The sequence below is a fragment of the Rhinolophus hipposideros genome, assembly GCF_964194185.1.
Source record: "Rhinolophus hipposideros genome assembly, chromosome: 8".
Lineage (NCBI taxonomy): Eukaryota > Metazoa > Chordata > Mammalia > Chiroptera > Rhinolophidae > Rhinolophus > Rhinolophus hipposideros.
In genome coordinates, this window is record NC_138054.1 from 93866161 (window position 1) to 93891942 (window position 25782).

Consider the following 25782-nt stretch of genomic DNA (forward strand, 5'->3'; position numbering starts at 1 on the left):
GCACAGCCTGGGGTGCAGGTGACAGAGACAGCAGCCGGGCCCTTGACCCTTACGTGTTTGCAAACACAAGTGGGACCCTGTGTTCCTGCCAGTGCAGAGCAGCTGGGCAGAGGGACGGGCAGGGGTGGGGCCCTTGGCTGACTCGGGAGTGAACTCAGAGAAGGTTCTACAACTAAACCCACCACCTCGGTCCTGCCCGGTGCTCAGGTGCCAGGGTGGAACACCAGCCACGTACACAGGATGGGGAGGGGGCAAGGATGGTACACGTTACAAAATAATCACCCTGCTGTCTACACAATGCTGCCTTTGAAACAGAATCCCAGCCTTCAGACTCTTCAGGAGAAATGTCTCCAGTGAGGACAACGTGAAGAGTATTGCTGCCACCTCCGTGTGGGAGCCTTCAGCAGCAGGCACTGGCCAAGGAACTTCACGGCTCTCACGCATCTAAGCCCCGGATCAATTCGTGCATACCTGGCTGGGGCCATGCTTACGCCTGCTTTACAACTGGTAAACTGAGGCCGCCAGAGACCGACTAACTTGCCCAGGGCACCCAGCGAAGTGGCAGGGCCGTGTCATTGCAGCCTTTGCCCAGGAAGCGGGCGGCTGAGTCCCCACTTCCCACCAGTGCACGTGACGTGTGCCACATGTGGTGTGCGAGGGAACGCACTGCGGGCCCTGCAGTCTTCCTTGTCTTTCAATAGAGTTCCCGGTATATCTGTGCTCCGACAGCACCATGTTAGCACACAGCCAGATGTGCAGACCCCACAGAGCTGCTCCTGTGGGCTCGTCCCGACTTCCTGGGTGGCATGGGCCCACCCACCAGCGTCACCATCAAGTGAGAAATGCCCGTTTGTATTTTACTCTTTCTGGACCCAGCTAAGAACAATCACAGAAGTTGTAATTTGAAAACAAAGACAAGAAGAAATGCCAACCCCACCCATCCATAACTCTGACAAACTGATTTTTCCAGTTTTGATCTGGAATTTGGATTTAAAGTGAAAATTCAGCCTGATTCTTACTCTGACGGCATGTGAGGGGGCCTGGAGGTCATGGAAACAGCCATGGTGGTAAATGCTTCCCTCCTCCCTCACCTCCCGTCCCACATGGACCCATGTTTACCCTGGTCGAAGGACAGAGCCAGGAACAGGACGTATCTCAGCCTCGCCCACCCGTGCTGCGGTGTGGACAGGTGTCCCAGCCGTCTTCTACAGGTAAGGCTGGCACTGAGTGCCCACCTGGGGCGAGCTGGACAGGGCATGGCCCACGTGGGTTTCCCTTTCCCAGCATAAGCAGTTTAGTATTTTAAACAAATACTAAGAGAGTACATTCTAGTCTTGTTATGTTATATTGAATTAGATTGTACTGTACTGTGTTATGTTCTATTGTGTTCTATTGTATTGTCTCATATTATGTTGGCCTCATATGCTTTCGACACAATGCACTGCACTCTCTGGTCTTTCTGGAGAGGGAAAAGTTAATACTTTTGAGCCTTTCTCAAAGCAAAGCATATCTGAATGGAAATGATTTTCTTCCAAGAGCAGGCAGTCTCCCTGAAAGAGAACTCTTTCCCTTTCCATTGAAAGAGTTAAAACAAAATAAAGAGTTGCTGGAAACGATAAACCAGAAAGTAGCCCCTCTGCCCGGAACCACTGGTAGGAAAGCGGAATCGCATTTCTTCACAAAGCTTCAGGCTCTAGAACGCGTCCAGCCCCAAACCACAGGGCCTGGTGCCCCCACGCGCTGGCAAGCCAGGGCCTGCGTGCCTTCTGTGTCACCTGAACGGTGTCCCCGGCAAAGCCCCTGCCCCCAGCAAGAGCAGGATGAATTGCAATTTAAAATTGTACTGTCCTCCTCTAAATCGGGTGGGGGTACGTGGGGGAGGCGGCTGGAGCGGGCCCAGCTTCCCCCCAAATCAAGCTCAGCCAGCGTGGCAGCCCCACCCACGTCTTGCGCGTCAGACCTGTGGCTCGCGTGTCTATCTGGAGTCCCATCAGCAAATTTTCACGGCAGAGCAGGAACGTAACAGAAAAATAAATAAGTGCCTAATGGCTTCAGAGAACCGAGGGGGACACAATTATATGGCATCGACCTGCTGATCTACCAGACGGGGCTCAAAGCGCTCGAGAGCCCACTCCAAATTCCTGCCGTGATAAGGGGCCGCTGCATTTAGCTGGGGCTGGGATAAAAGATTTTTTATGATAATTATCTTAGTGAGAAACATTTCTGCATTTTCTTTCTGTGCGTTTCAGAGTTTAACTGGGGGGGGGGGTGGTGGTGGTGGCTGTTGGAAGCAAGGGAGTGATCTTGACAGCAAAGAGTCGGAAAAGTCAAATATTTGATGTTGGGCTATTATGTGTGGAAAGCAATTAGCCCACAAATGTTTGATAAATTATTAGGAAAATGTAGACCCAGGTTACTTGAGATCGGGGGCCAGAAGGGAGACAGGAATCAAGGTTTCTAAAACCTTTCGCAAGAAAGAAATTTCATTCCACAAATGAGATCCCATTGTCGAGCACGCTCCTTGAGCTAAGTGGGTTTATCTTTCGGCGTTCTCGTGTGTTATCTAAAATCATAGGTCTTTCCCACAATTATTTTAAGGAAAATGAGACCATCCCCCTGCTACCCAGATCTCAGCCATTTATTTTTCTTTTCTCAACGGCCTAATTAAAACCAAACTCCAGAAGAGAGTACAGATAGCATCCGGCTCGTAAAATGGTCCTTCTGTGGCGATTGCCTTTGGAACAACTCAGGGACACGAGCTACCACTGCATGCAACAAGGTGGCTGGCTCCTAACTGCTGGCCATGCTGGGGGATCGAAAGGGTAAATTAAGGCAGAGAGCTCTGGGTCTGTTCTCAGAGGCTTCCTGGCGATTCCAACGCCAGCTCCCTGCCCAGCCAATGCCACTCCACGCCGTGACGTCGGAGTGGATCCTTAGAGAAACATGCAGTCAGTGGTGCGGATCCTTAGCTGTGGTGTGTTTGGAGAGGAGGGAAAGAAAAATGGGAAGGAAAACTAGCCTCCCCCTTTCTCTAGCATAAGTGGAGTCGGTGGTTCCGGAGACGGTTGGAAGGGGAGACTGCTTTTCTGTTTACTTGTGGGGTCTCATTCAAAGAAAAGAGGCCATCGGCTCAGCAGAGGCTCTGGGGGTTAATGGACCAGTTTTCCAGGGCCCCACGTGGTGCGGCGAGCCCCCCTCCCTGCAACTTAACATGGTTCCAGGACCCCAGGGAGACTGGGCACTCTGCTTAACAACAATGTGGATGAAGGAAAGCAAACCTGTGGCTCAGAAACCCTAGTCTGTCTGCGGCTGGAATTTTCTCACACTGAGAAAATCCTCTGAGATGTATTTGGATGGACGAACGGAGGGAAGTGCACCTACTGCAGATATCCAGTGACAAGACCAGAGGCAGGGACGCTCAGAGCCCCGGTGGACGGCATGGCTGCTGCCTGTAGCCCTGGGGCCGCGCCGGCTGTCCTGCATTTCCCTCTCACCAAACACACTGTTCCTTAACATTTCTCTCGGGCTTTTTCCTTCTAAGTACAGGTGGGCAGGACCTTCAAAGACACCGATGCTGCCAGTGCCCTTTCCTAAATGACACTGAAACTTCTCCCAGGGCGCAGCGCGCTCTCTGGACTGCGAGTGTTTCCAAGCCACTAAACTGCTTTTGTTTAAGTACTAGGGGGAGCACACAAGGCTGCTGATAATAATGATGATGGTAATAATAATAAATGTCACATCTTTAAAAACCAGCGGGACTGGGACTCGACCACGGCAACACGGCTCCCAGGCCCCCAGGTGGCTGCAGTCCCCTCGGGGACTCAGGGGGCCCACAGAACCCAGGGCAGAAGGCGAAGGGCTCAGGCTGGGAAGGTGTTGGGACGGTTGCTTCGCTGAGCCTGGGGTCTGGGCAGAGGCTGGGGGTGCCGCCCCCCATCCCGCGGAATGAGGCTCTGCTGGTGGGGGCTTACCATCCAGACTGGGGGGCACCGTCCCCAGGGAGTAGGCGCCTTCCTTCACATGCACCAGCAGCTCTTGTCCTGGCTCAATGTCCTTAATGACTTTGTAATAGATCTAGGATGAAAAAACCAGAGAGAGAGGCTAAGCGTTGTCGTCCTTGTCACCTCGAAAGCCACATTGTGCCCACCCAGCCAGCGGGCTGCTGGGACTGCTCATGGGGGAGGCTGAGGCACTGCCACTTGACCTGCTTTGTAACTGCTACAAAGAGGTCCCCGTCTGGAATTTGGCAGAACACATGCGAAAGGACCAGAGTCCCCTTTTAATTTGTTTTATCCAGCTTTTGAGGGTTGATAAAGGGGGTATAAAATTAAATCGGTGAGAATTAGCTCCCCAGTTCCCCAGTAGGGCGTGTCCTGGTGGGAGATATTTGGGGGGAAGGGGCTCTCTTCATCAGGAGCAGGCCCGGGGTGATTCCCTTTGTCAGCGTGTGTGTAAGACACGCTTTGCCACTGGAGGGGGGCTTGGGTCGAGAGTTCATTTGGGTGTTTACGACGGAGGCCCCGGGCGTCAGGACCCAGGCTGCGAGTCTCCACGTGCATGGACGCCATTTGAAAGGGGAGGTGGAGAGGAGCGTGTGCCTGCGGCAAACTTGGTGCCTAGTGGCCGTTGGGGTCTGAGGTAGGGGGCGTCCTTGGCAACAGGGAGGGGAGGGTGGGACTCAGGATGGATTCTACAGTTCCGAGGCCCAGGGGATCAACTTGCAATGTGCAGCCTCAGTGCTGAGCCGTAATGCCGCTTGCTGATGTGTCACCTGCAGAAGGACGCTCTGCACTGAAGGTGGTGGCTGCGATCTGGAAAACTCGAGCAACTTGGAAGGGCAGGACAGCACGAGCCCCTGGTGGAGCCCAGGGAACTGCCTCAAAGGTCTGGGCCTGCCCGGCAGCCACCTGCCCTAGGCAGAGACCAGGGGCACACGTCCTCTGGGAGGGGGCAGCCACTTGTCATGTGAGCAGGGCTGTGCCTGCAGCTTAAATCTGGAAATCTCAGACAGGAGGGTGTGTCTCTAGGGCCAATCCACTGCCTACCCCCTAGCACGTGGGTGTTTGGGCCTGTATTCAGAGAAGAGTCACCAAAGAGCTTCCAGGAACCAACCACAGGACTGGCTGGGAGGCCAGAGAATGACCCAAACAGACCCTCTGTCCTGGGAGACTCGAGGGGCAGGCTTCTCCAGGCAGTTGCGACCCAGAGTCGTCATGGAGACCTGCCAGACAGGTATGGGCCAGGCTTCCGGGCAGCAGCTGGACATAACCCGGTGGCCCAGGGACAAGCTGGCACATGGCCTCTTGCCTCACTTGCTGTCTGCCCCAACCTGGGAAACATCTGGAAGGCTGGGCCTCCTGGACCCTTCCCCCGATTCCACACCTTGTCCAGTTGTGGGCTCTCTCACAAACCGCCAGTCCCAACTCCAGAACGATAGATACCAACGCGCTTGCGAAGGGACACATAAAGCCACCGAGAATCCCAACGCCCACCTGGATGTCATTCCCAGGACAGCAGGAGTGCCTGCGGTGGGAAATCTGCCCAGGCACACGTATCTCATTGCTGGGAAAAGCTCCTTTCCCTGTACTCAGCAGTGATTTTGTTTGGCAATTAGTCTCAGGTACAGGCACGACAATAATGGTGCGATTTCAAAATGGAGAATGGAAACCGGACCCTATTAACCGCTGTAATTAAACCAATTGTTGTTAAGGTCTCAGTTTTTTATCACTTAACTAAAAATTATACAGTGGCTGAATCATTGTTTTTTTAAAAAAAAAATCAGACTTGAGTCGCTGTTTTTCAAAATCGTACCCAAAGTGCATCCAAAGCTCCAACGAAGTGCGCAGAGCCCGCGGGCGCCGGGGCAGAGTCAGGGGTCGCTAACGAGCAGGGACGGCAGCACTCTCGTCTGGGCAGTAAGTGAGCGCACCCAGCGGGAAGGTGTAACGCGGTCGCCGGGCGGCAGCCCCTGCGCTCGGGCTGGGGAGACCCCTGCGGAGCCGAGGGCTGTCCGCGGGTCCCCGTTAGAGGGCAATGTGGCCCGGCCGCGCCGCCTTCCGCGCCCGTGTCCCCCGCCCCCTGCCCCCAGAGGGCCCGGACGCTCGAGGCGGGCGCGGGCTCTGACCTGGCGTCCCGCTCGGTGCGGGCTCCGGGCGGCCACGTCCTCCCGCGCAGTCTGGGCTGCTGGGCTCCTGCTCCGCCGGCGGGCAGGGCTGCGTGCGGCCTGACGCCCCCCTCCGCCTCCCCCCAGGCCCCCTCGGAGGGCCACCGGCCTCCCGGGACCCCCCCCCCCCACACACAGCCACCTCACCCTCCTCCTGGAGGGCCACCACTGCTTCCCGACGCCCACGCGGCTCCGAGGGCCCGCAGGACAGGACCCCCCCCCGCCCCCGCACTCCCAACCCGAGGGCCGGGACTCCCTCCTTCGGGGCCTCCAAGGCCGCCTGGCCTCCGGGGACCGACCCTCCCCTGCAGCCGCCCAGGGAGGGTCCCGTGCGCTCGGCTTCCCGGAGCAGGTTGAGCGCAGCGGTCGCCCCCTCCCCGACCTGGACCCACAGGACTGGCCCCCGGGGAACCGCCCCGTCCCGGGACCCACAGGACGGCCGCCCGCTCGCCTGGCGGGGGCGCGAGCACGGGACGGGAGGGCGGGGAGCCGCGAGCCGCAGCCGCCTGGACTTTGAGCTGCCGAGGGAATTAATCGCTATTAGTGCTAATCGCAGGGCCCGGGCGGGGCGCGGTGTGCGTGTCACCGTCCCCGACCTGCCTGCACCTGGAGGAGAGGCCAGGAGGTGAGGGGAGTCGGCGCAAACTGTCCCAAACTCGTGGGTCTGGCCTCTGCCCGCCGCGCGCAGCCCCGCACGGGGCCGCCGCGTCCTGACAACCTGTCCCCAACCTCAGCCAGACGCGCCGAGAAAGCCGCGCGCCGTCCCGGTCGGCGGGGTCGGGCGACTTCCTGGGACAAAGGCCGGGCTTAGGTGGGACTGAGGCCCGGCCGCTCCTGGCCTGCAGGGCGGTTCAAGTGCCACTTCACCGTACCCAGCCCGGCCCTGCCCTTCGGGGCCTCTACTGGATTACCGCAGCCCCTTACAAATTCCTGAAGTCGGTTTGTCACCTTCCTCTCATTGTGTGCCCCTGGGTCTTACTCAGACCGGAAGGCCAAGTTAGCCTCATGGACACGCGCTGTACAGGAAGAGTTTTCCTAAAAGGGGACAGAGAAGTCGGCCTCTCAAGGAAGAAGACCCCCCTCCTCCGCCCCCTCTCAGGCCAGCTCAGCCACGGGAAGGGGAACACCTCCAGCATCTAACTACCTGTGTCTTTCCCCACAGCTGCTCCCCTGCGCTAAACAGGCCATCTCAGGCCCTGGACTGTGTGCCCCGCAAGGCTGCTGAGAACACCTCTCTGGTTTCAGGAGCGGACGGCGGGGGAAGCCGCTCCAGAAGCTGAGTTTACTAGCCCCAATAAATGTCTGCTCTAAACGGCTTTGAAAAGAGCGGTGCCAAACAGACCTGCTCTGAAATTACTGCGTAGCTTCAACGTTTCCCGTCCTCTTGATAACAACGACTTTTGTTAAACACCAGAAACAGGCCTGAGGAATTATAACTGTTTCGCCTGACCCTGCCTGCTGCCTCCCCTTCTGTCATCCTCCTGACACAGAGGCGCTCCCTGTAGGTACACGGAGCACCGGGGACGAATCGGTGCCCTGGTATGCAACAAAAGGCTGAGAAACGGCGGAGGAGGGCTGGCCTGGGGCAGAGGCCACACTCATTTAGCCCGGGCCTGTTAAGAGCATGAACTTCATTATTTTCCCCCAACAACATGCTTCAAGACAAAGAAATATTTCAAATGTATAATGACTGTCAGTTTGGGATACTTTCTCCTTAGCCTTCCTTCAGGTTTTCTCTCTAACATCAAATCAATTCTCAAGGATAAACATTATTTTCTAACATGAACAATTGAGTCGCACATTTTTTACTTCTACTTAATCTTAGAATTTTTAAACACAAATGGATGAAAAACTGCATCCCAACTGGCCTGGCTAGAAATGGCCAGAGGACGCAGACTGCCGGCCAGGGCAGAATACAGGCTGCAGCCTCTGCTCTCCCCTCCCGGGGACAAACGGTTTTCTTGAAAATGTGAAAGTGATCGAGTGAACTGAGCAACTTTTCTGCCCTGTTCTGACCGGTTTGAGAAACTTTACAGAAATGTTTGAGTAAAACAGGTGAGATCTCTCAGTGTGCTTAGCTTAAAAAAAATAAAAACATCAATCCCTCTCCATCCCAGATTTTGAAATACAGCGGTGCTTGAATTCCAGAAGGCTTCTGGTGTGGTACATACGTGAGGGGCTTTGCACAACAGGGGCGCTCACAGCCAGGGGGGTCTGAAGACCTCCACGGAGACAGCTGAAGGCAATTCACCTCTTGGCCCAGTTGCCTCTCGCCTGTCCTTCTGAGAGAGGACATTGGTCTGAAGGTTATGACTGGGTATTGTTTTATCTTCAGGGTCCCCGAAGAGGCTAGGTGGCTGCCAGCACTGCCTCACTGCCTGAAGGACATGCATGTCTTCACTATTTGCTGTCCCCAAACTGTGGGCCATCTCTTGTTAGGAAGGGCTGTGGACACGGGGTCTTGGCGGCTGGCTGATGGGTTGAGCATTCCCGGTTTTAAAAACAGCCTAGGCGATGTTCCAAGACGTCGCTGGGCAGCCCTGGGAGCTGCCGCGGGTTGGGCAGAGGTCTTTCTCTTTGCCCGTGATGGAGCCTGCGCTGCTGGAGCCCTCCTCCGGCCTGCTCTGCCGCCTGCCTTTTCAGGGCCGAGCAAGGGGACCACAGTTCAGGTTGGACCCCATCTGCAGGCTCCAGCTCCAGGGCACGCAGACGATTCCTTCCTCTGGTTGACAGAAGAGAAGGCTTGTTGTCTGGGATTTGCCAGGTCCCTCCGTCCCCAGGCGTGGCTGAAGTAATCTGCCAAAATCTTTACATTTTGCTGCTCTCTTTTCTGTCACCTTCCCAGCAGCCCAAACATTAAAGAAAAAAATTCTACACACTTATCTCTGTCTTAGTTATACACTTTGGACCTGGATATTAGTTCTCTCTCTCTAAATTATTGGTTACAGTCAATTGTCTTCATCACTCTTAAATGGCCTCTTCCAATAAAGCGTTCCATTCGATTCAGGAGGAAAAGATGATCAATTCTGACAAGTGATTACAGCCAGTCTTGTGACAGTGCAGTTGAATTTATATCTTGTTCTTTGCCAAAAAGAGGGTCAGTTTACTCGGAAGAAGGCACTGTAAAATTTGACAGCTTTCGGACTCAGACGAATTTGATACGTTTTTTAAAGTCTTTTGTGAACTGATTAGGAAACGCCAAATGAAGCTCTGCTCTTCTCATTTTCAAGGGGCAAGTCATATCTAATTGGAAGCTACCATTTAAAGCAGCCAATTCGTTTACAGTTTTTAATTATAAACCTGTGAGTGATGAAAGCAAAGGGAGTAGGGACCGTCCCAGCGACGGGGCAGAGCATGGTGAGGCAGGTCGGGTGCCCATTGTTTAGATACCAGCCCTGCAGACAGAGGGTCCACGTTGGGGCCACGGAAACGAAAGCAAAAGCAAAACGGCCTCTGCCAACGGGCGGCGCTTGGGCCCGGGGAAGCACCAGGTTTTCATTAAAAACCAGTGTTGGCTCATGCACGCGGGCGCTGCGTGGTTATCAGGCGGCTAATCTGCTAATGAAATGCCTTTGTTTGACACGCGGAAAAGGAGACCAGCCTTCGTCTGCTTCCACTTTGGGAGGCCGGCCCCTCACTCGGCCCCTGCAACATGCTGGTGGCGTGGGTTCTCCTGCTGCCCGGCCAGCTGGGGGGTCCAGAACCCTGAGCACGCTCCCCAGCGTGCCTGTGACCCCAGCACCAGGCCGCACCATCCTCAGCCCCGTGGCCACCTGACATCTCGCCACCAGCATCCTTGCCCTGTTGAGGCCACGTCACAGGGAGAGCCTCCTCCCACCCTCCTTCCCACCAGTGGGCACTTCATTTCCAAGCTCTTGTTTTCTCTCTTAACACTAACATGAATCCAGGAACAGACCACGTCTGTGTCTCCTGAAACATTTCATACCAACTCGCTGGCTCACAACTGCCGGAGAAAGAACCACCCAGGGGTGATCTGAGGGTCTCCTGTTTTCCAGAGAAGAGTCAGGATTGGAGGATGGCGGGGTTGGAAGAGGCAAGGTGGCGGGGAACTGAGGTGCCCGTGGTTCTTTGCCGTCTGTTCATGTGAAGCTGCAAAGGTGAATCGAAGTTGCCCAGGCTCTCCGGCGGTGACCCGACCACGCCCAACAATCCCAGGGGCAGACGGGCCTCTGCCAGCTGTCTGCTGTGGACCTTCTGCTCCCAGCAGCCAGGCCGCCCCTAAATCTGTGTTGCCGGAACTGTCTGAAGGCCCCACGCAGGGAGCAAACCAAGTCACCTTTCAGGTGACAGGGCCGGGTCCAGGAGGGAATTCAAGGCCCAGCATGGCCCCTGCTGCCCTGGGCTCCGTCATCCGGAGCTATAGGGAGGAGGGCCGAGGCCGACACCAGAGGAGCAGGGTGGCCGGACAGGCCGTCGCCTCTCCCTGAAGTCCCCGGAGCAGCGACTTCTCAGAGCCACAGGCAACCCCACAGCCATAAGGACCACGTGCCCGCGGGAGAAGACGGACCAGTTCACGTGCTCCTGGAGGCCAGCGCTGGCTGGGAGGAAGGGGTGTCGGGGCCTCCGTGACTGCACCTCCCACGGCCAGGAGGCCGCACGCTGGAGTTCTCTGGAGACCCTGGGGTTCACTTTGTCTTACGCCCACCTTCCTCGCATAGGAACACAAGGCTCTACCAGACCGACAGTCGTGCTGTGCCCTGCCCGGCATCTGGGTTCCTGGGTGCCCACGGTGTGAGCTGGAGAGCCTGGCTGAATGCAGGATGCCAGCTGCCAGCAAAGGGCCATGTGGGCTGAGGGGGAACCTCGGTTGCATGATGACACCAGGAACCGCCGTGTGGTCCAAGGAGGTGCCCCCCCAGCAGGGGCTCCTCTCCCCCTCGGAGGCTGAGGGGCTTCACAAGCTCCAGGTGCAGGAATTGCTCTGCTTGGGCCATTCCAGTGTTGCGTTTGCTTAAACGCACACCCCAAGTTTCCTCTGAGTTTGTGAAGTATTTGTTTTTAAAGCTCTGTTCTAATTTTTATGATTATTCCTTTGCTTTGTATCTGCAATATATGTTTGCAATTAGAAAAAAGTTATCACTAAAATAGAGACGATTAACCCCCCCCCAAGGCCATGTCAGAGAGAAACATCCAGAAGGTGAGTCCAAAACAATCTTGACATTACTTTTGGGTTCCAGCCAGCTGTGTTTCTGGCTCTAGGACGGAGCTTCTGAGCAGGTAAGCACTGGGGGATGAGCGTGGGGTTAAATTAAAGGGACCAGTAGGAGTTAAGGATTATTATTCTGTCTTGGCTGAAAATATTTCTGCCCGCTGGTCCTGACGATGGAAAGAGAGTTTGGGCAAAAAAGACAATTCCATTTGGACCCAACGTGGAGCTGAAATAAAAGCTCCCCTGAAATGTTAATAATAAAACAAAGATGTTTGAAGACAGGCTTCTCTCTGAGAAGATTATACATCTGTTTGCTTTTTCAAGAGCTGGCTGCATAAAGATACCAACGTCAGTGCTTCAGTAAGGTTCAGGCATTCCAACACATCTATTTCTTAAGTGAAAGGACTGGATCCTTCATTATTCTCTTCTGCATGTCACAAAAGCAGAGTCCTGGTCCCGGGCCCCTGGTGTGGCTTCCACAACCTCGGATACAAAGAAGGGGTGACAGAAGCCCGCTTTCTGTGTACCTTAACTCAAAGTGCACTGTCATCTGGAAGAAGGATGCGTTGTTTTTTGTTTTTTTAAAGTTCTGTTCTAATTTTTATGAGTATTCTTTTTCTTCATATTTGCAATATTTTTGCAATCCAAAAGGAAGTTGTTTTCCAAATGGTGGGTTCTAACCAAAAGCCGTAGTGTCCCTGTGGCAGAGGCAGATTCAAGCCCACCGTGTCGGGTGCCAGCACGTGTCCCTCGGAGGATGCTTGGTGCAGGCTGAGCCCCACGCCAAGGACACTTGGCAGATGAGGGAGCCGCCTGCAGCGTACGGGGGTCCCACGGACCGCCTTGGTGGTGCTTCCGCGCTTCTTAATGCAAAACCGTTTCTCTAACGTCAAAAGCCTCAAACCCAATGTTAATGGTTTGCACAGGCGACGTGAGAGTGTACCCTTTGTTATGTGGTCTCCACAAACATTTTTGAAAGCAATGGAATCCTTTTTGCAAATGAAATCTCATGTGTAACCCCGAGATATCACAGGCAAAAGCAAACTGCTCTGATGGAAGGGGCTGGGCCCCTGCTCCCCCAGGAACCCAGTGAAAATGTGGCCCGAGGGGCCTGGCTCCAGAGCCACTTGCAAACTGGTAATTAAAGCCATCGACTGAGCAGCTCCAAGCACTGGGGACATACTGCCGTCTTAGTCTAAAGAAACTCTGCAAAGCATCTCCCACGCTCAGTGCGGGGGTCTGGAGCCCAGGGGTGGCACGGACACCCATGGTGAGCGTGTCCCCTCTGCAGGCTGGCCCGGATGCCACAGCGGTTCTCAGGGGCTCTGGGCTCTGGGGCCGCACCTCAGCCTTCCAGACGACCAGCACTGACCCTCCTGGAGAGCTCGGCTCAACAGCACCATTTAGACATAATTCTCCAGCACATGGTTCCTGTTGTCTGCTTCTAATGTGCCTCCTGGTGGGGGGGGGCGTCTGTAGGCAATTTGGACCCTGGAGTTTCGGGTCCTGTCTGCTCTGGCTGCTTTTCTTCATGTGAACCATCATCTTTGGGCTTGCAAGCCCTGTCAGCATCGGGAGGCCACTGACAGAGGCTCCGATGGAGCCTTCCTGGGGGTCACTGAGCTCTGGGAAACCCAGCACTGGCCAAGTGTCACACAGCCTCCCCCACTGCAGGACGGGGCTGACCCTTTACCTTGGCACCCCATGCCTATCCATCTTGGTGCTGAGGCCCCAAGGCCAAATCCAAGGGCAGAACTGCCCTGTGTGCAAGCCCCCTACCTACCTGCTCGTTGAGCTGACACATGGTGAGGTTCTGGTCGTCGCAGGAGCACGCCACGCGGATGTACTTGAGCCAGCTGCTGGCCCCCGCCTGACTAGCATCCACACAGAACTTCTCGCTGCCCAGGTCTTCGGAGACCTGCCCCGGAAGAAAGAAAACCAAGACGGTCAGAGGCATGCTCCGTGCGAGAAACTGGCTATTTGCGTGGCGGGCAGCTCAGCATCTGGACATCAGCTGACCCTCAGGTCATCAGCGAGGACCCTGGCCCACCCAGCTGGCATGCCCAGGAGCCTCCGGGAGCCCCGTGCAGGGGGAGGGGGCCCTTTCTTTTCTCACCCAGCGGATTGTAGCACCAGCAGCAATGCTCTGCAGCAAAGCTGTCTCACGTGTGGCAAAGCAGAAGCCACTGGGTCTCAGAACAGAGCCCTCTGCTAAGGAGAGCTGGGGTGGAAGGCTGGAGAAAACCGTTCTCAAGGTAAAGGTGTTGGGCGTGTGGCTGCACAGGGGCCTGCACGCTCACACCAGTGTGCACAGAGCCCCGAAAGTAAGAGAAACGTTCTGTTTTCCGAAAAGTGGCAACTTCCATCTCACTCGCAGTCTGCAGACTGTGGGGCGACCCGCTCGTCCTGGCCTGCCTCAGCCCTTTGTTCTTCTCAGGTTTCTCTGAACGTACCTGACAGGCAGAAGCTGGGCGCACCTCTGAGCAGCTCTTTCATGAGGGGACCTGACTGCTGTCCCAGCTGAGAGAGGGGTTCCCTAGATCTGCTGGACCCTGAAGAGAAGCTGTGGCTGAGTTCCACCTCCCACCTGCTCTGCTCTAGCCGGAGCTGTGGGGGCATCAGTGTCTGGGGCGAGCGTCCTGGGTATCCCAGCCCAGCCCGAGAGCGTGGGAGGGAGGGGCTGAGGGCACCAGCACACTGAGTGGGCACGTGTGTCAGGTGTGCCCAGGTGGGCAGGGGTACCCTGGTGGACAGGTGTGCCCAGGTGGGCAGGTGTGCCCAGGTGGGCAGGTGTGTCTGGTGGGCAGGTGTGTCTGGTGGGCAGGGGTGTCTGCTGGGCAGGGGTGTGGGAGCAGAGCGTCAGAAGGAGTCAGTAAAATCAGGGGTAGTGACCTGTCCCAGCTCGGGCACCCGGCCTCCGTTCCCTGGAGGTTGTCCTGTCCCTGTTACGAATAATAAGGCTCTGAGAAGGGAAGGAGACCCTGGGGCCTGGAGAAACTCCCTCTGGCCAGAGAATCAGGGTGCTTTGTAAACAGTTCAGATGCTCCCCAAATATCCACGGACACTTTCTAAACGGCCTCGGAGTCAACCAGGAAACAGAGGTTTGGGGAGGTGGCTGCTTTGCTGCAGGAGACCCAGAACCTGCCTCTCATCTGTCGGTGTATCCACACCCTGTGGCCCCTCCTGTACATGACAAGTCTCTGAGCGACACGCCAGGGCCCAGCTTTGCCGACACCTCGGTAGCCTGAGCTGGAAAGGGGCTGTGAGCCAAGGGGCCTCAGTTCCGAGAATTCTCCATTTTGGGGGAACTTCAACCAAATGGGCCTAATTCTAAAAGAGAGGACAGAAACCAGAGGGTCTGGCAAGACACAGGGACAAGAGACAGGCAGGTAGGGATGGAGGGCGGGACAGTGTGGCAGCAGGGAAACTGTCTGAGTCCTCAGCTGCTGGAGTCCAGTGTCTCAGGAGGGCAGGGGGTAGAGGGAGCCCTGTGGGCTGGCTGGTGGGGGGAGGAGCACCAGTCCAGGGGGAGAGGCCCCCCTTCTCTCACCTCCCACCCCAACTGCAGGAAACCTGCTGAAAAGAAAGACCCCCCAGCAAAACTTGTGGTTAGTGGCACCTCGATTCCGTGAGGCGGCCCCACTGCCGTCTTTTGTCACAAGAGGAAGAGGGGTGAGTGCTGGGGTCAGAGCTCCCTGGGGTCCTTGCCCCACAATTCCTGCACACGATTCCTGTGCCCCATCTATGGCACAGAGCCTGGGACTTCAATCCTGCTGCCAGCCTTCCCCTGGGGTCCCACGGGCTCAAGGGTGTTGCCTCACTGAACTCCCGGGGCTTGGGCCCTGTCTCCCCAAGAAACCCCTGGAAGAAGCACGTAAGGAACGAATGGACGGACGGACTGACTGAGTCCTGTTCTATGTGCTTGGAAGCCCCTCTCCTCCCAACTGACACATACGTGTACACACGCAGGACTTATTCTGGGGGGAGGTGAAGAAAAGCACAGGAAGCCAACTGCTGTGACGGCCTGTTGCCCGCCACGTCCTGCGGGTTCTGTGCCCCCGCAGGACGTCTGGAAGGTTCCAGGCTCATCCCACTCAACCGCGCACCCAAGCCCTTGCTTGTCGTCTGTGAGCGAGGCCACACGTCTCTCACACTCGTGCACGCACAGGACCTGCCGCGGCTCCCAGCCCGTCTGCCCCGAACCCCACTGCATCACTGGGCATGAGCTCTGGACAGGCAGACCCTGCCTCCCGGCAACTTCCCCTTGGGCCCTTGCAGAACAAGCCTGTCTGTTCTCACACGACGGCCCTGCAGGCAATGGGACATGACCCACGTTCTTCTAAACCTTCCCTGTGCCAGGGCAGACATCACCGGCTCTCTCAGGTGTCAGAACACAGACACGGCTGGCTGCTCACCCACACGCGACACTGCTGGGGCCTCCAGTCTGCCCGTCCCTCTCAGGGTGCACGTGACAACCTCCACCCCCTCCCCACCTGGCCCCCACTCTCTAGCCAGCAGCCTGTTTCCCGGTCACTCTTGGGAGATGTCCCTCCTCCTCCACCCAGAAGATCTGGTCCCCCAGCCCCTGACCATTTGGATGGTTACAGGGTGGCAGTTACTTCCTAGAAGCCCCCGAAGGCCAGAGGGGGTCCGTTCTCCCTGGTGGTACCCTGGCTGGCTTTCCGGGGTGACAGAGGAAGTCCTGCTTAGTTCCTTCCTTCCAGAGAAATGAAAGCTCTAGCTCTGAGCGGTGCCAGGTGACCCGCCGTCCCTTTCCTCTGGGTCCTCTCCAGACTTAACCTCCCTTCTCCTGCCTCATCCCCTTGCCTTCACAGGAAGCTGCCCTGCCCGCTTCCCTTCCTCAGCCTCACAGGCCCCCCCCCCCACCCCTCGTCCCCCACCAGCTCCCCAGCTCACAAATCACCCATCAGAAATGCTGACTTATGAAGCAAAGGGATGGAAAAATTCTCTTAACCTTGACAATTTTTTTGCACATCATTTGAGGTTTCCTGCACTTCTCATTTGTGGGCTCTCGGCTGGGCTGGTTCTCTGCCGCCGCACGGGCATGGCCAGCCACTGGCCCCGTCCGGGTGAGCCCGCAGGCGGGAATGCTGAGGCATCTCTCGTCAGCTGGCCTAATGGATTCCGCGTGAGCGTGCAGGAAGGAGCAGCCCGAGGCTGCCCTCCGGGTCCCTGTGTCCTGTGGCTGTCATGTGGCTCCCCAGAAGCACTGGCACCTCCAACAGTGGGGCGGGAACCGGGGCAGGGTCTGCTCCTGTCATCCTGACCCCTTCTGTAAGGACCCATGAGCCCTAGCCACAAAGCCATGTGGGTCTCTCCTGTCCCTAGGCACCCGCATGCACACACACAGTGATGACGATTTATGGCGTTCGCGAGGAGCTGGAACAGAAAGGCCATTCTCGTGATGGAAGGAGGTGGGGGAAGGCGTCCTGGAAACACCTCGGTCTGGGTGTGGACAGGGGCCTGGATGAGCTCATTACAGGGCTCAGAGCTGAGATGACCAAGTACTGACTCGAAATGTGGATGGTGGAAGCAGTCACACTGCGGCCAAGCAGACAGGAGTCCTAGCAGGGGGGTCATGGGCCTGGGGCCCCACCTGCTGGGGCTGGGGAGGGAGAGGGGAGTGAAAGGAGGGAAGGAGGCGGGGATCAGGGGGGTTGCTTCTAGAAAAAACAGGTAACTCATGGAAGTTATTTCTCCAAGATGGAGGCCAGCCTGTCTCCTAATCTCATGAAGAGAGAGGAGATAGAGCCAGCGTTTTCTGAGGCTCATGCCTGGAAGAAGTCTGGGGGCTCCTAAGACACCCTGGCTTCCTGTGGTCTCCATCAGACAGTTCCAGGACAGTGGTGTGTGTATTTTGGGGGGATAAGGACCAGAGTGCGTTGGTCTCACTCCCAGAATGAAGATGCTACAGGAAGAAGCCAGGCTGACGCCCCAAGTCCTCTTCTGGGGGCCTTGCTCCGGTGTCAGCGACAGGTGGAGCCTCTGTGCTGAAGCCAGAGCCCAGAACCCACACTTGACAGTGTTTTGCAAAGGGCAGGTGAAGGAATGGACCACTAATTATCCACGTATCCCAATGCCGTGAACTCTTTGGGGTTCTCAGACCCTCTCTCCCCAAAATACCCAGACACTGAGGGGCCGTGGAGCTTCCCGGGGTTCACAGACCATTCCCCACACACTACGCAGACACTCGGGGGCTACGCTGCTTTCGGAGTGCGCGGCCCTGGGCGCCTGTCCCGGCACAGACCCCGAGCTCTGCCCACTGCTGAGCTTCCCGCGGCTCTCCAGCTCCTCTGCCCTCTCCTTCCCTTCCATCAGACTCTTATTTCTCCCCTTTTCTTGTTTTCCTCTTCTGTCCAGGAGCAGCACACAAGGGGTTCAGCTCAACCAACAGCGTCTCCACCCTTTGTAGACTGGAGGGTAAGACAACAGCAAAGCAGACTTCCTGTCACCCGAGGGAGCCTCCCCAAGTCCCTTGGAGTGGGACTTACACACCCCCATTACATACACGGCACACGGGGTGAGCAGAAGGGCTACAAAAGCCTGGGACTTGGCCGCTAGCCCGCACGGCCTGCCCGCCTGCCAGTCCTTGGTGTGACCTGGACACAACCTTGTCCCCGGGATGTTCCCAGAAGCCTATGGCCTGAGTGGGGTGTTTGGGGGCTAGGCCTCCGCCCACACACATCTTGTCCACCCTGGTAAGTCTGCCGTTTGTCTCACTGGCATGAGCTGTAGCCCTGAGCTATCAGAAGTAAAAAGGCAAAGTGGGGCGTCAAACCAGCTCTTACATCTACAGAGAAATGAATGAATGAAACAGAGACCTGCTCAGATCGGGACCTCCCAGGGCGATCGGCGGTGAGGACGTGCTCGGGGCTAGAGTCTGCTGAGACCTCAGGCCGGCAGCTGAGACCCATGGGCCAGGAGCCTCGCAAACGGCTAAGCACTCTGTCACTAGGGGAATTCAAGAAAGCGTGGTGGCCCTGCCTCCAGGGAGCTCTGCAGGGAGGCTGGATTGTTTGAACCGCACGTGCCTTTCCAACCCTGAAGTTTCAAAGTCTCTGACAACATGTGGGTGGTGTGGGGTCCTGCCTCAGTTTCCCGTTTGGAACTAGAAAGCCTCTTTTCTGCTTTCTGTGGAGGCCCATGGCTAAGGAACAGATCATTAATACATCCAGAGTGGAGCTCCATCCCCACCTGCCTGGCTCTGAGAGCACTCAGGTATCACATGCCGCAGGGACATGCGAGTATTTCCAGCCACCGACAGCTGCGGGCCCCTGCTGCTTCCTGGCTGGCTGCACCTGCTCACCTGCTCTTCCGAAACGTGCAGGCAGGGAGGGCTCTGCCCACCGCAGGCTGACCGGACACTGGCCAGAGGAGGCCCATTCTGGGGTCTCCAGGTGGGCAGTAAGTACAGACTCCTGACCAGTTGGGAATGTTCAGCAGGTGGCCCAGGGTCCCCAAAGGGACAAAGCAGCCCTGGCCAGGAGCCTACCCATGTGGTCCTTGGAATGTGCACAGCCCCCAAAGAGAACCCTGGTCACTTCAGAGAGCTCTGGGCCCCCAACCCCCAGCAGGAGGCAGCTCTCCTCACAGACCCAGGCCAGGGACTGGGGGGCCTGCTAAGTGACAGGCAGGGGCCCTGGGGACCCTCCTCTGGGGGGTGGCAGGCTGCTGTAGCTACTCCCAGAGGGCACTTGGCCCAGGAGGCTTGCTCTTCAGACATAATTGCTGGGAGCAGATCAGGCATAAGACATTTCCTCTGAGACGTTTGTAAACCGAACTTGTGTAATGAGGACCCCGCTTATGGACGTGTCCTCTTTAAAGGGGTCCCACATTGTTGTTGAACTGGAAATTCATCTAGAAGGTGAGTGGCCTGTGTTCGACTGCCTGGCTTGCTGGCTCTGGTTGGGAGCAGGCCTCTTCATGGGAGGGGAGGTCAAGGCAGCAGCAGCAGTAATGAGATTCACCCAGCCCTTCCCAGGATTCAGCTGGGATCCCAGGGTCTGGTTCTGGAGCTCCTGACAGATATGCCCGGTGCTAACGTTTTCCCACGTCCCCGCAGGGAAGGCCCCATGTCACCGGCGGCTCCACCTCAGTCATTTCCCCCTAGCCAACGCCAGAAGGACGCCAGAGTTGTCAAAATCCACCAAGAATTCCAAGTAAAAGCAATGGGGTGACCTGTAGGCTCCAGCTCTCGGGGCAGTGGTGACCTGGGCCCTGCCCCATCTTCTTCCAGTGGACGGTCTTGTGTGGGACATCCAGGACCGGCCTTATGTCCCCTGGGGGATGGCACAGCTGGCAGCATGTTCGAGCTGGACGGAGGGGTTCTACACAGCCGGCCAGGCGGAATCCAGAGCTTCCAGTGGCACCCACCCAAGAAGAAAGCCCCAGGCCTGCTGTCAGTCCTGCCTGGGGGGCAGGGGCGGAAGCGAGTGCCGCTCCGTCACGCCAGGTTGACCCCACCCACTTCTGTGGCCTTGCTGGGCATTTCTCACAAGACGGTGACAAGAACCAAGAACAAGCCTCTGTGTGACGACAGGGACAAGGCAAGGATTTGGGGCCTGCACCCTCTAAGGAAAGCAAGCAGCCGCACGCCCGGGCCCCTACCACCCGACCTTCCCTCCAAGGAGACAACTGGTGGCGCAAGGGCAGTTACTTGCCAGAGTGTGTCCCTGCAGACGTTTCTAAGCTCAGACAATCCAGGTGTAATCTGGGGGAAAATGCTGTGCTCCTCTGCGCCCCCACCCGACCTGGCACCACAAGGGGGGACCCCTGACCTGTCTGTGGGTGCTCATGTGCAGAAGGACGGTCCCTCAGCCCCGCCACAGCCTCCTGGGGGGATGAACACATGCAGACCTACACCTGGAAGCCAACCAAGAGCTTGATGCCCAGGGAAGGGCAGCATGGAAAGTCTCCGTCGTGCCAACACCCAGGACAGTTGGACGGTCGAGGCGACCAGTGCAGAGAAGCCCCCCAAATCCGGCCTGTCTCGTACCGTTCCCCCAGCCTCCAGGGTCCACTGCTGCCCCCACCCCCCCGGCCCCAGGCCGACGTGGTTAGCACACTCACAACCCACACACTTGGTCAAAGCCTCGTTTGACCTGAGGTGGGCTCAGGTGCGGAAGCTCTGAGCCTAAAGGTCGCACCACAGACACTGTGACATTCTGAAGTGACACTCTTGTTTCGTTGTTTTTCTTTTTTGATCATAAAATGATTAGGAAAAAAAGCCCAAACAACCCAAACCAAATGCTTGTGGCAGCGTCTTTGCCCAGGGTGAGGTGGGAGCCTGGGGTCTACCCACAGGAAGCTGTTCCTGTCAGTGTATGCGAGGCCCCGGGAGGTGTCACTCATAGCCTTTCTCTGGCCACATAGATGGTGACAAACTGAAGAACTGGTGAACGGGCACCCTCCCCCAGCAGGTGCAGGAGCGTTCCCACATGGCTAAGCTGCTGCAAGTTGGGGGGAGACTCCCAAGCACACTCCCCTGGGGCCTGAGGGCAGCGGTCTGGACTTCCTCTTTGCTGGACAGAAGCCTCCGGTGTGGAAGGAAACGCCAGGCCGAGTGTACCCCTCCCCCTCCTCCAGCGCTGTCCTCTGGGCTGGGGCTTCTGCACCTTCCAGACCATAATCTCGGTAGGAGCAGCTCAGAGGCCCAGGACCCCACTGTCCTCAGAAACCTCTCGGATGTCCCCGTCACCTGGGAGTGACTTCCACATGCAGCTCTCAGAACCAGACCCATTTGAGCTGAGAGACTCAGCGTGCTCTCACTGCTTCCTCTTTACATGTACCTCCAGCTGCTAACAGTGACCGCTGCCACTCCAGCTGCTGGTCACTGCTGGGCCTCATCTCTGACTCACATCTCCCCAAGGGGCAGCACTGCCTGGACACACCTGTAGATGATGAAACTGAGGCACAGAGGAGTGAGGTAGGTGGCCCAATGTTCCACAGCAAGAGTGGAAAAGACTGGCTGGACACTGGGTACTGGCTGCGTGTCTCATCTCTCTCACGATCTGTGGGGACCAGCGCTAAGCAGCATGGTTGCTCCTGCTCTACTCCCCCGTCCTCTACTTGACCATGGAGGCCAAGTGCGAGTAAAGCTTCCCCAGAGCAAGGAGTGCTGTTCAGTCAGGGCTCACGGAATATCTCCAAGGGTGTATGGATGGATAGTAGGTGGGCGGATGGATGGATGGATGGATGGATGGATGGATAGTCGATGGATGGACGGATGAGTGGATGGATGGATGGATGGATGGATGAATGATGGATGGGCCGGTGGATGGATGATGGATGGATGGATGGATGGGTGGATAGTAAATGGATGGATGGATGGTCAATGGATGGATGGATGAGTGGATGGATGGATGGATGGATAGTGGATGGATGAATGGATAGATGGATGGATGGATGGATAGTGGATGGATGGATGGATGAGTGGATGGATGGATGGATGGATAGTAAATGGATGGATGGATGGTCAATGGATGGATGGATGAGTGGATGGATGGATGGATAGTGGATGGAAGATGGATGGATGGATGGATGGAGGGGTGGATGGATGGATGGATGGATGAGTGGATGGATGAATGGATAGATGGATGGATGGATGGATAGTGGATGGATGGATGGATGAGTGGATGAATGGATGGATAGTAAATGGATGGATGGATGGTCAATGGATGGATGGATGAGTGGATGGATGGATGGATGGATAGTGGATGGAAGATGGATGGATGGATGGATGGGTGGATGGATGGATGGATGGATGAGTGGATGGATGAATGGATAGATGGATGGATGGATGGATAGTGGATGGATGGATGGATGAGTGGATGGATGGATGGATGGATAGTAAATGGATGGATGGATGGTCAATGGATGGATGGATGGATGGATAGTGGATGGATGGATGGGCCAGTGGATGGATGATGGATGGATGGATGGATGGGTGGATGGATGGATGGATGATGGATGGACGGATGAGTGGATGGATGAGTGGATAGATGGGTGGATGGATGGATGATGGATGGATGGATAGTGGATGGATGGATGAGACACAGAGTCCCTCACCTAGACACTTTTGGCTTTCTCCACTTGCCAAACTGAGATATACAGGAACCTCCTCCTAGGAGCTGTGAAATGGAAGAACATATGGACACCTCTCCCAGGAGGCCTGCCTTGATTCCACACATCAAAGGGGCTCTCACGGCCCCTGCCCCATTACAGGACAGATCACAGTGGGTTTCATTTGGCAGATTCCCAGAGCCACGCAGACAGTGCGTGCCCAGAATGTTTGGGAGACAAATGAGTAAAGTGCTTCAAGACAACTGAGACTGTCCCCTGTATTCCACAGGCCTTTGCCAGTGGGTCTTTCTTCCCTCATCTCCCCTTGTCACCTGCTGGACTGCTGTCCTTCTCATTCCTCCCTGGGTTCTGCCAAAGGACTTGCAAACCCTCCTTCTCATCACTCTGCTTCTCTGGGTCCAGTGTCTCGGTTCCACTGTCCTATGTTCAATGTGACAGTGTGATGTTTCCCTGGGTTGACATGGCAGCATCCTATTTCCCAGGGCAGAGGCCATGCTGGCTTGTCCATCCCAGCACCCTGTGGGAGCTGGCACACAGTAGGTGCTCAGTGAGGTCTGCCAGGCGGTGGCATGGATCCAGCCTGGTTATATTTAGTACCTTTCCTGCCGCTGACTCAGTCTCTCCGAGCCCATCCTTCTTCCTTCTCCAGGGGACACGTCGGTCTAGAGAAGCCTCATGACTCACTGCCTTCCATATCAAGCCTCATGCTTTGAGATCAGCTCCTGCAAATAGCTCAAATCTCAACAGGCCAAATCTAAGCAAATACCTTGCCAATCCCCGTAGTGAGCCCTCTCGCTGCTCTGTGACATACAAACACGCTCACTGGCAAAGGGCTCCTGGCAGACCGTGTTGTCTTTGGACGCTCCTGCCAATAGGCAGCTGTGGGCCCCCCAACAGGCCCAGGTACGCGTGCGCAGAAATGCTGGCCGGGCCCGTGCCTTTGTTCTGTCTGGCTTTACGGGGAGAGGAGGCTTTTCCTCCAAACACTGTTGTCATGCTTCTACCTCCTAGGATTTCTGGTTTTTGCAGGGGTCCCAGAGCTTGGCCATCGTCTAGTCTAGTTGGGTGAGTGGGGTGGGACCCCAGGGACCTGCAACTGTAACCCAAAGGGTCATCCTTCCGGCCCGCCCAGCGCCTCGGACGTGGTGTGACTCAGAGGCTGGGAATGGCGGTGCCAGGATACTGAGTCACATGGCTCCTTCTGGATTCTCCAGTTCTCCCGCGCTGTCCGTCTCAGTGACGGACCTTGAGCCGCATGCCAGGCCTGCCCTGGGCTGTGAGCTCAGTCTGAGACACCTCCCTGGGAACCCAGAGCTGGTTCCTTTCCCGAGCTGTGGGCACGCTGGGTGAGCCTGGCAAGTCTGGAAATGATTCATGGCCGAGGTGAGGCAGAGTCAGCCTCGAATGACAAACGGAACCAATTAAATGCAATAGCTCTCCCTCTTTCTCCGTGTTCCAGCCGGTTCCTACAGCCAGTCACCTCTGACGAAATATATTAGAGGAATTAAAAGTGTGTCCCCCACTACGGTATTACCTGGATCCCTTTCAAGTCCACACCAGCCAAGTTCAAACATCTATTCAAGCCCAGGAAATAGAATCGAAGCGGTTTATTAAAAATCTAATCACCAGCATTTGCAGGACACAAATGGCTCTCAAGTACGTACACCCTCCAGCCCGCAGCCTGTCCTGAAGCTCAATGCGGGTAAGAGCCTCAGAACGTTTCTCTCCTCATGGCTTCTGCTGTTGTATTGATATTGCTTTTTATTTGCAAAAAGGCAAAGGATGGGAGCACACATTCTCTGGGCTCCCTCGAGGGGGCTGTGCGTGTGACTTATCCTGGCAGCTATTTCTACTGCTGTTGTCAGGATGAGAAGGAAAACCCAGGGCCACACAGCATGCTCCTTGCGTGGTTACAGGCTGTGCGTGGCTGGGATGGCTCCTCAGCCGCCGTCCTGATTTGGCACACTTCCCCAGGTGACTGGATTGGTGTTCTGTCAAGAAGGGCTGGGTGTGCAGACGTGGTGCTTCCTTCCTCAGGGGATGGGCTGGGGGCACACTGGTGGGGGACGGGCGGTTGGTCTCCATTTGATTTTGGATTTGGGGCCTCTGGCCTAGCTGGGAGAATAGCTGTGGATATAGAAGCATTGCATTTGACATCTGAGACCCCCACAAACTTTCTCTAGCTGGAGACCTAGTGTTTGGTGTGGCCCCTGAGCTGGGATCTGTGTCCTGGAGACTCTTGGCCAGAGCCGTCCTCCCAGTCGGTGCTGGACGCAGCCCCATGCAGCAGTTTGGGCCGCTCTCGGAGGACAAGCAGTCCCCAGTGATCCCACGATGGCCAGGGTTGGTCACCGAGTGAGCAGCTCCCCATGTGACACAAAACTCCTCCCCTCTGCTGGGGCACTGGCTCTTTTCTAGACGGTTCTCTGCCTCTGTGGGGAGTCTCCCTTAGCTATGTCTGATGCATTATGGTTCCCACTTATTTCCTTTCCCTCCCTCTCTCTCAACATACATTACTTTACTTTCATTTTAAATTATTTTTGCTCAGTCTTCCTCTCTAAATGATGCCAATTTTAAAATTATTTTTAAGTAAAAATGATCCATTCCGTTCTTTCCCAAGTGCCTTATTTTGAAGACAAGCTTTTTCAGTTTAATATCCAATTTAATTTTTTAAAACAACTCACTGAAAAATAGAACAGAATCAAAACATTTAAAGTACACTGGCTTCCAAATCTAGTAATTCTTTAAATCATATCAACTGTAAGTTATGAAAAGTAAGTGCCGATGTGTAATTACTTTAAAACACACGACTGCTCCTCCCACTTTTATCGATACTTTACATTTATGTCTACCTTCCACAGTGGAAGCAGAAATTATCTCTGCAAACACTATCTCCTTAAAATCTTGAGGTGCATGTTGAAGCCACAGGCGTAGGGAGCTGGGGTGCAGGTATCTGGAATCTGGCATCCTGCGGGTACATGTGATGACCGGGGTGCACCTAAACATGAAGCCCCCAGATGTGCGGGCTCTGGGCTGCAGATTGCGGCGTCTCTGCACTTTTCTTTAGATGGATATTTGCAAAGTGGCGCGACTCTGGGGACAGGCTGGCAGCCCCCCGGCCTAACTCCCTGTCGGGTCTCAGATGCGGTTCGTGTGTTTCTTCCGTCTCAGGGGCTGGCTATGACTGAGGACGCCCGGGCTGATCGTGGCCAGGCTGCGTGGAAGGTGCCTGCTTGGCATCCCAGACATTGCTCCTTGGGACGCCTGGCTGCTGAGAGTCAGGACACAGAGAGTCTCTGCAAAAGATGCCCATATAGGCGCCGGGCGCCGGCTTGCTGGGCCTCGA

The 25782-nt window shown here is 56.0% G+C and overlaps 1 protein-coding gene across 5 annotated transcripts in view; it reads right to left on the bottom strand.

Moving 5' to 3' along the window:
• The window catches only part of PRDM16 (PR/SET domain 16), a 314562-nt gene that overhangs the window by 31639 nt on the left and 257141 nt on the right, over window positions 1-25782 (bottom strand). For all 5 annotated transcript variants that reach the window (XM_081057129.1, XM_081057127.1, XM_081057128.1 and 2 more), the window contains 2 exons: window positions 13117-13251; window positions 3972-4074 (listed from right to left, as the gene is read on the bottom strand). In XM_081057129.1, the coding sequence (XP_080913255.1) occupies window positions 3972-4074; window positions 13117-13251 (238 nt within the window). The remainder of the gene's footprint in view (window positions 1-3971; window positions 4075-13116; window positions 13252-25782) is intronic.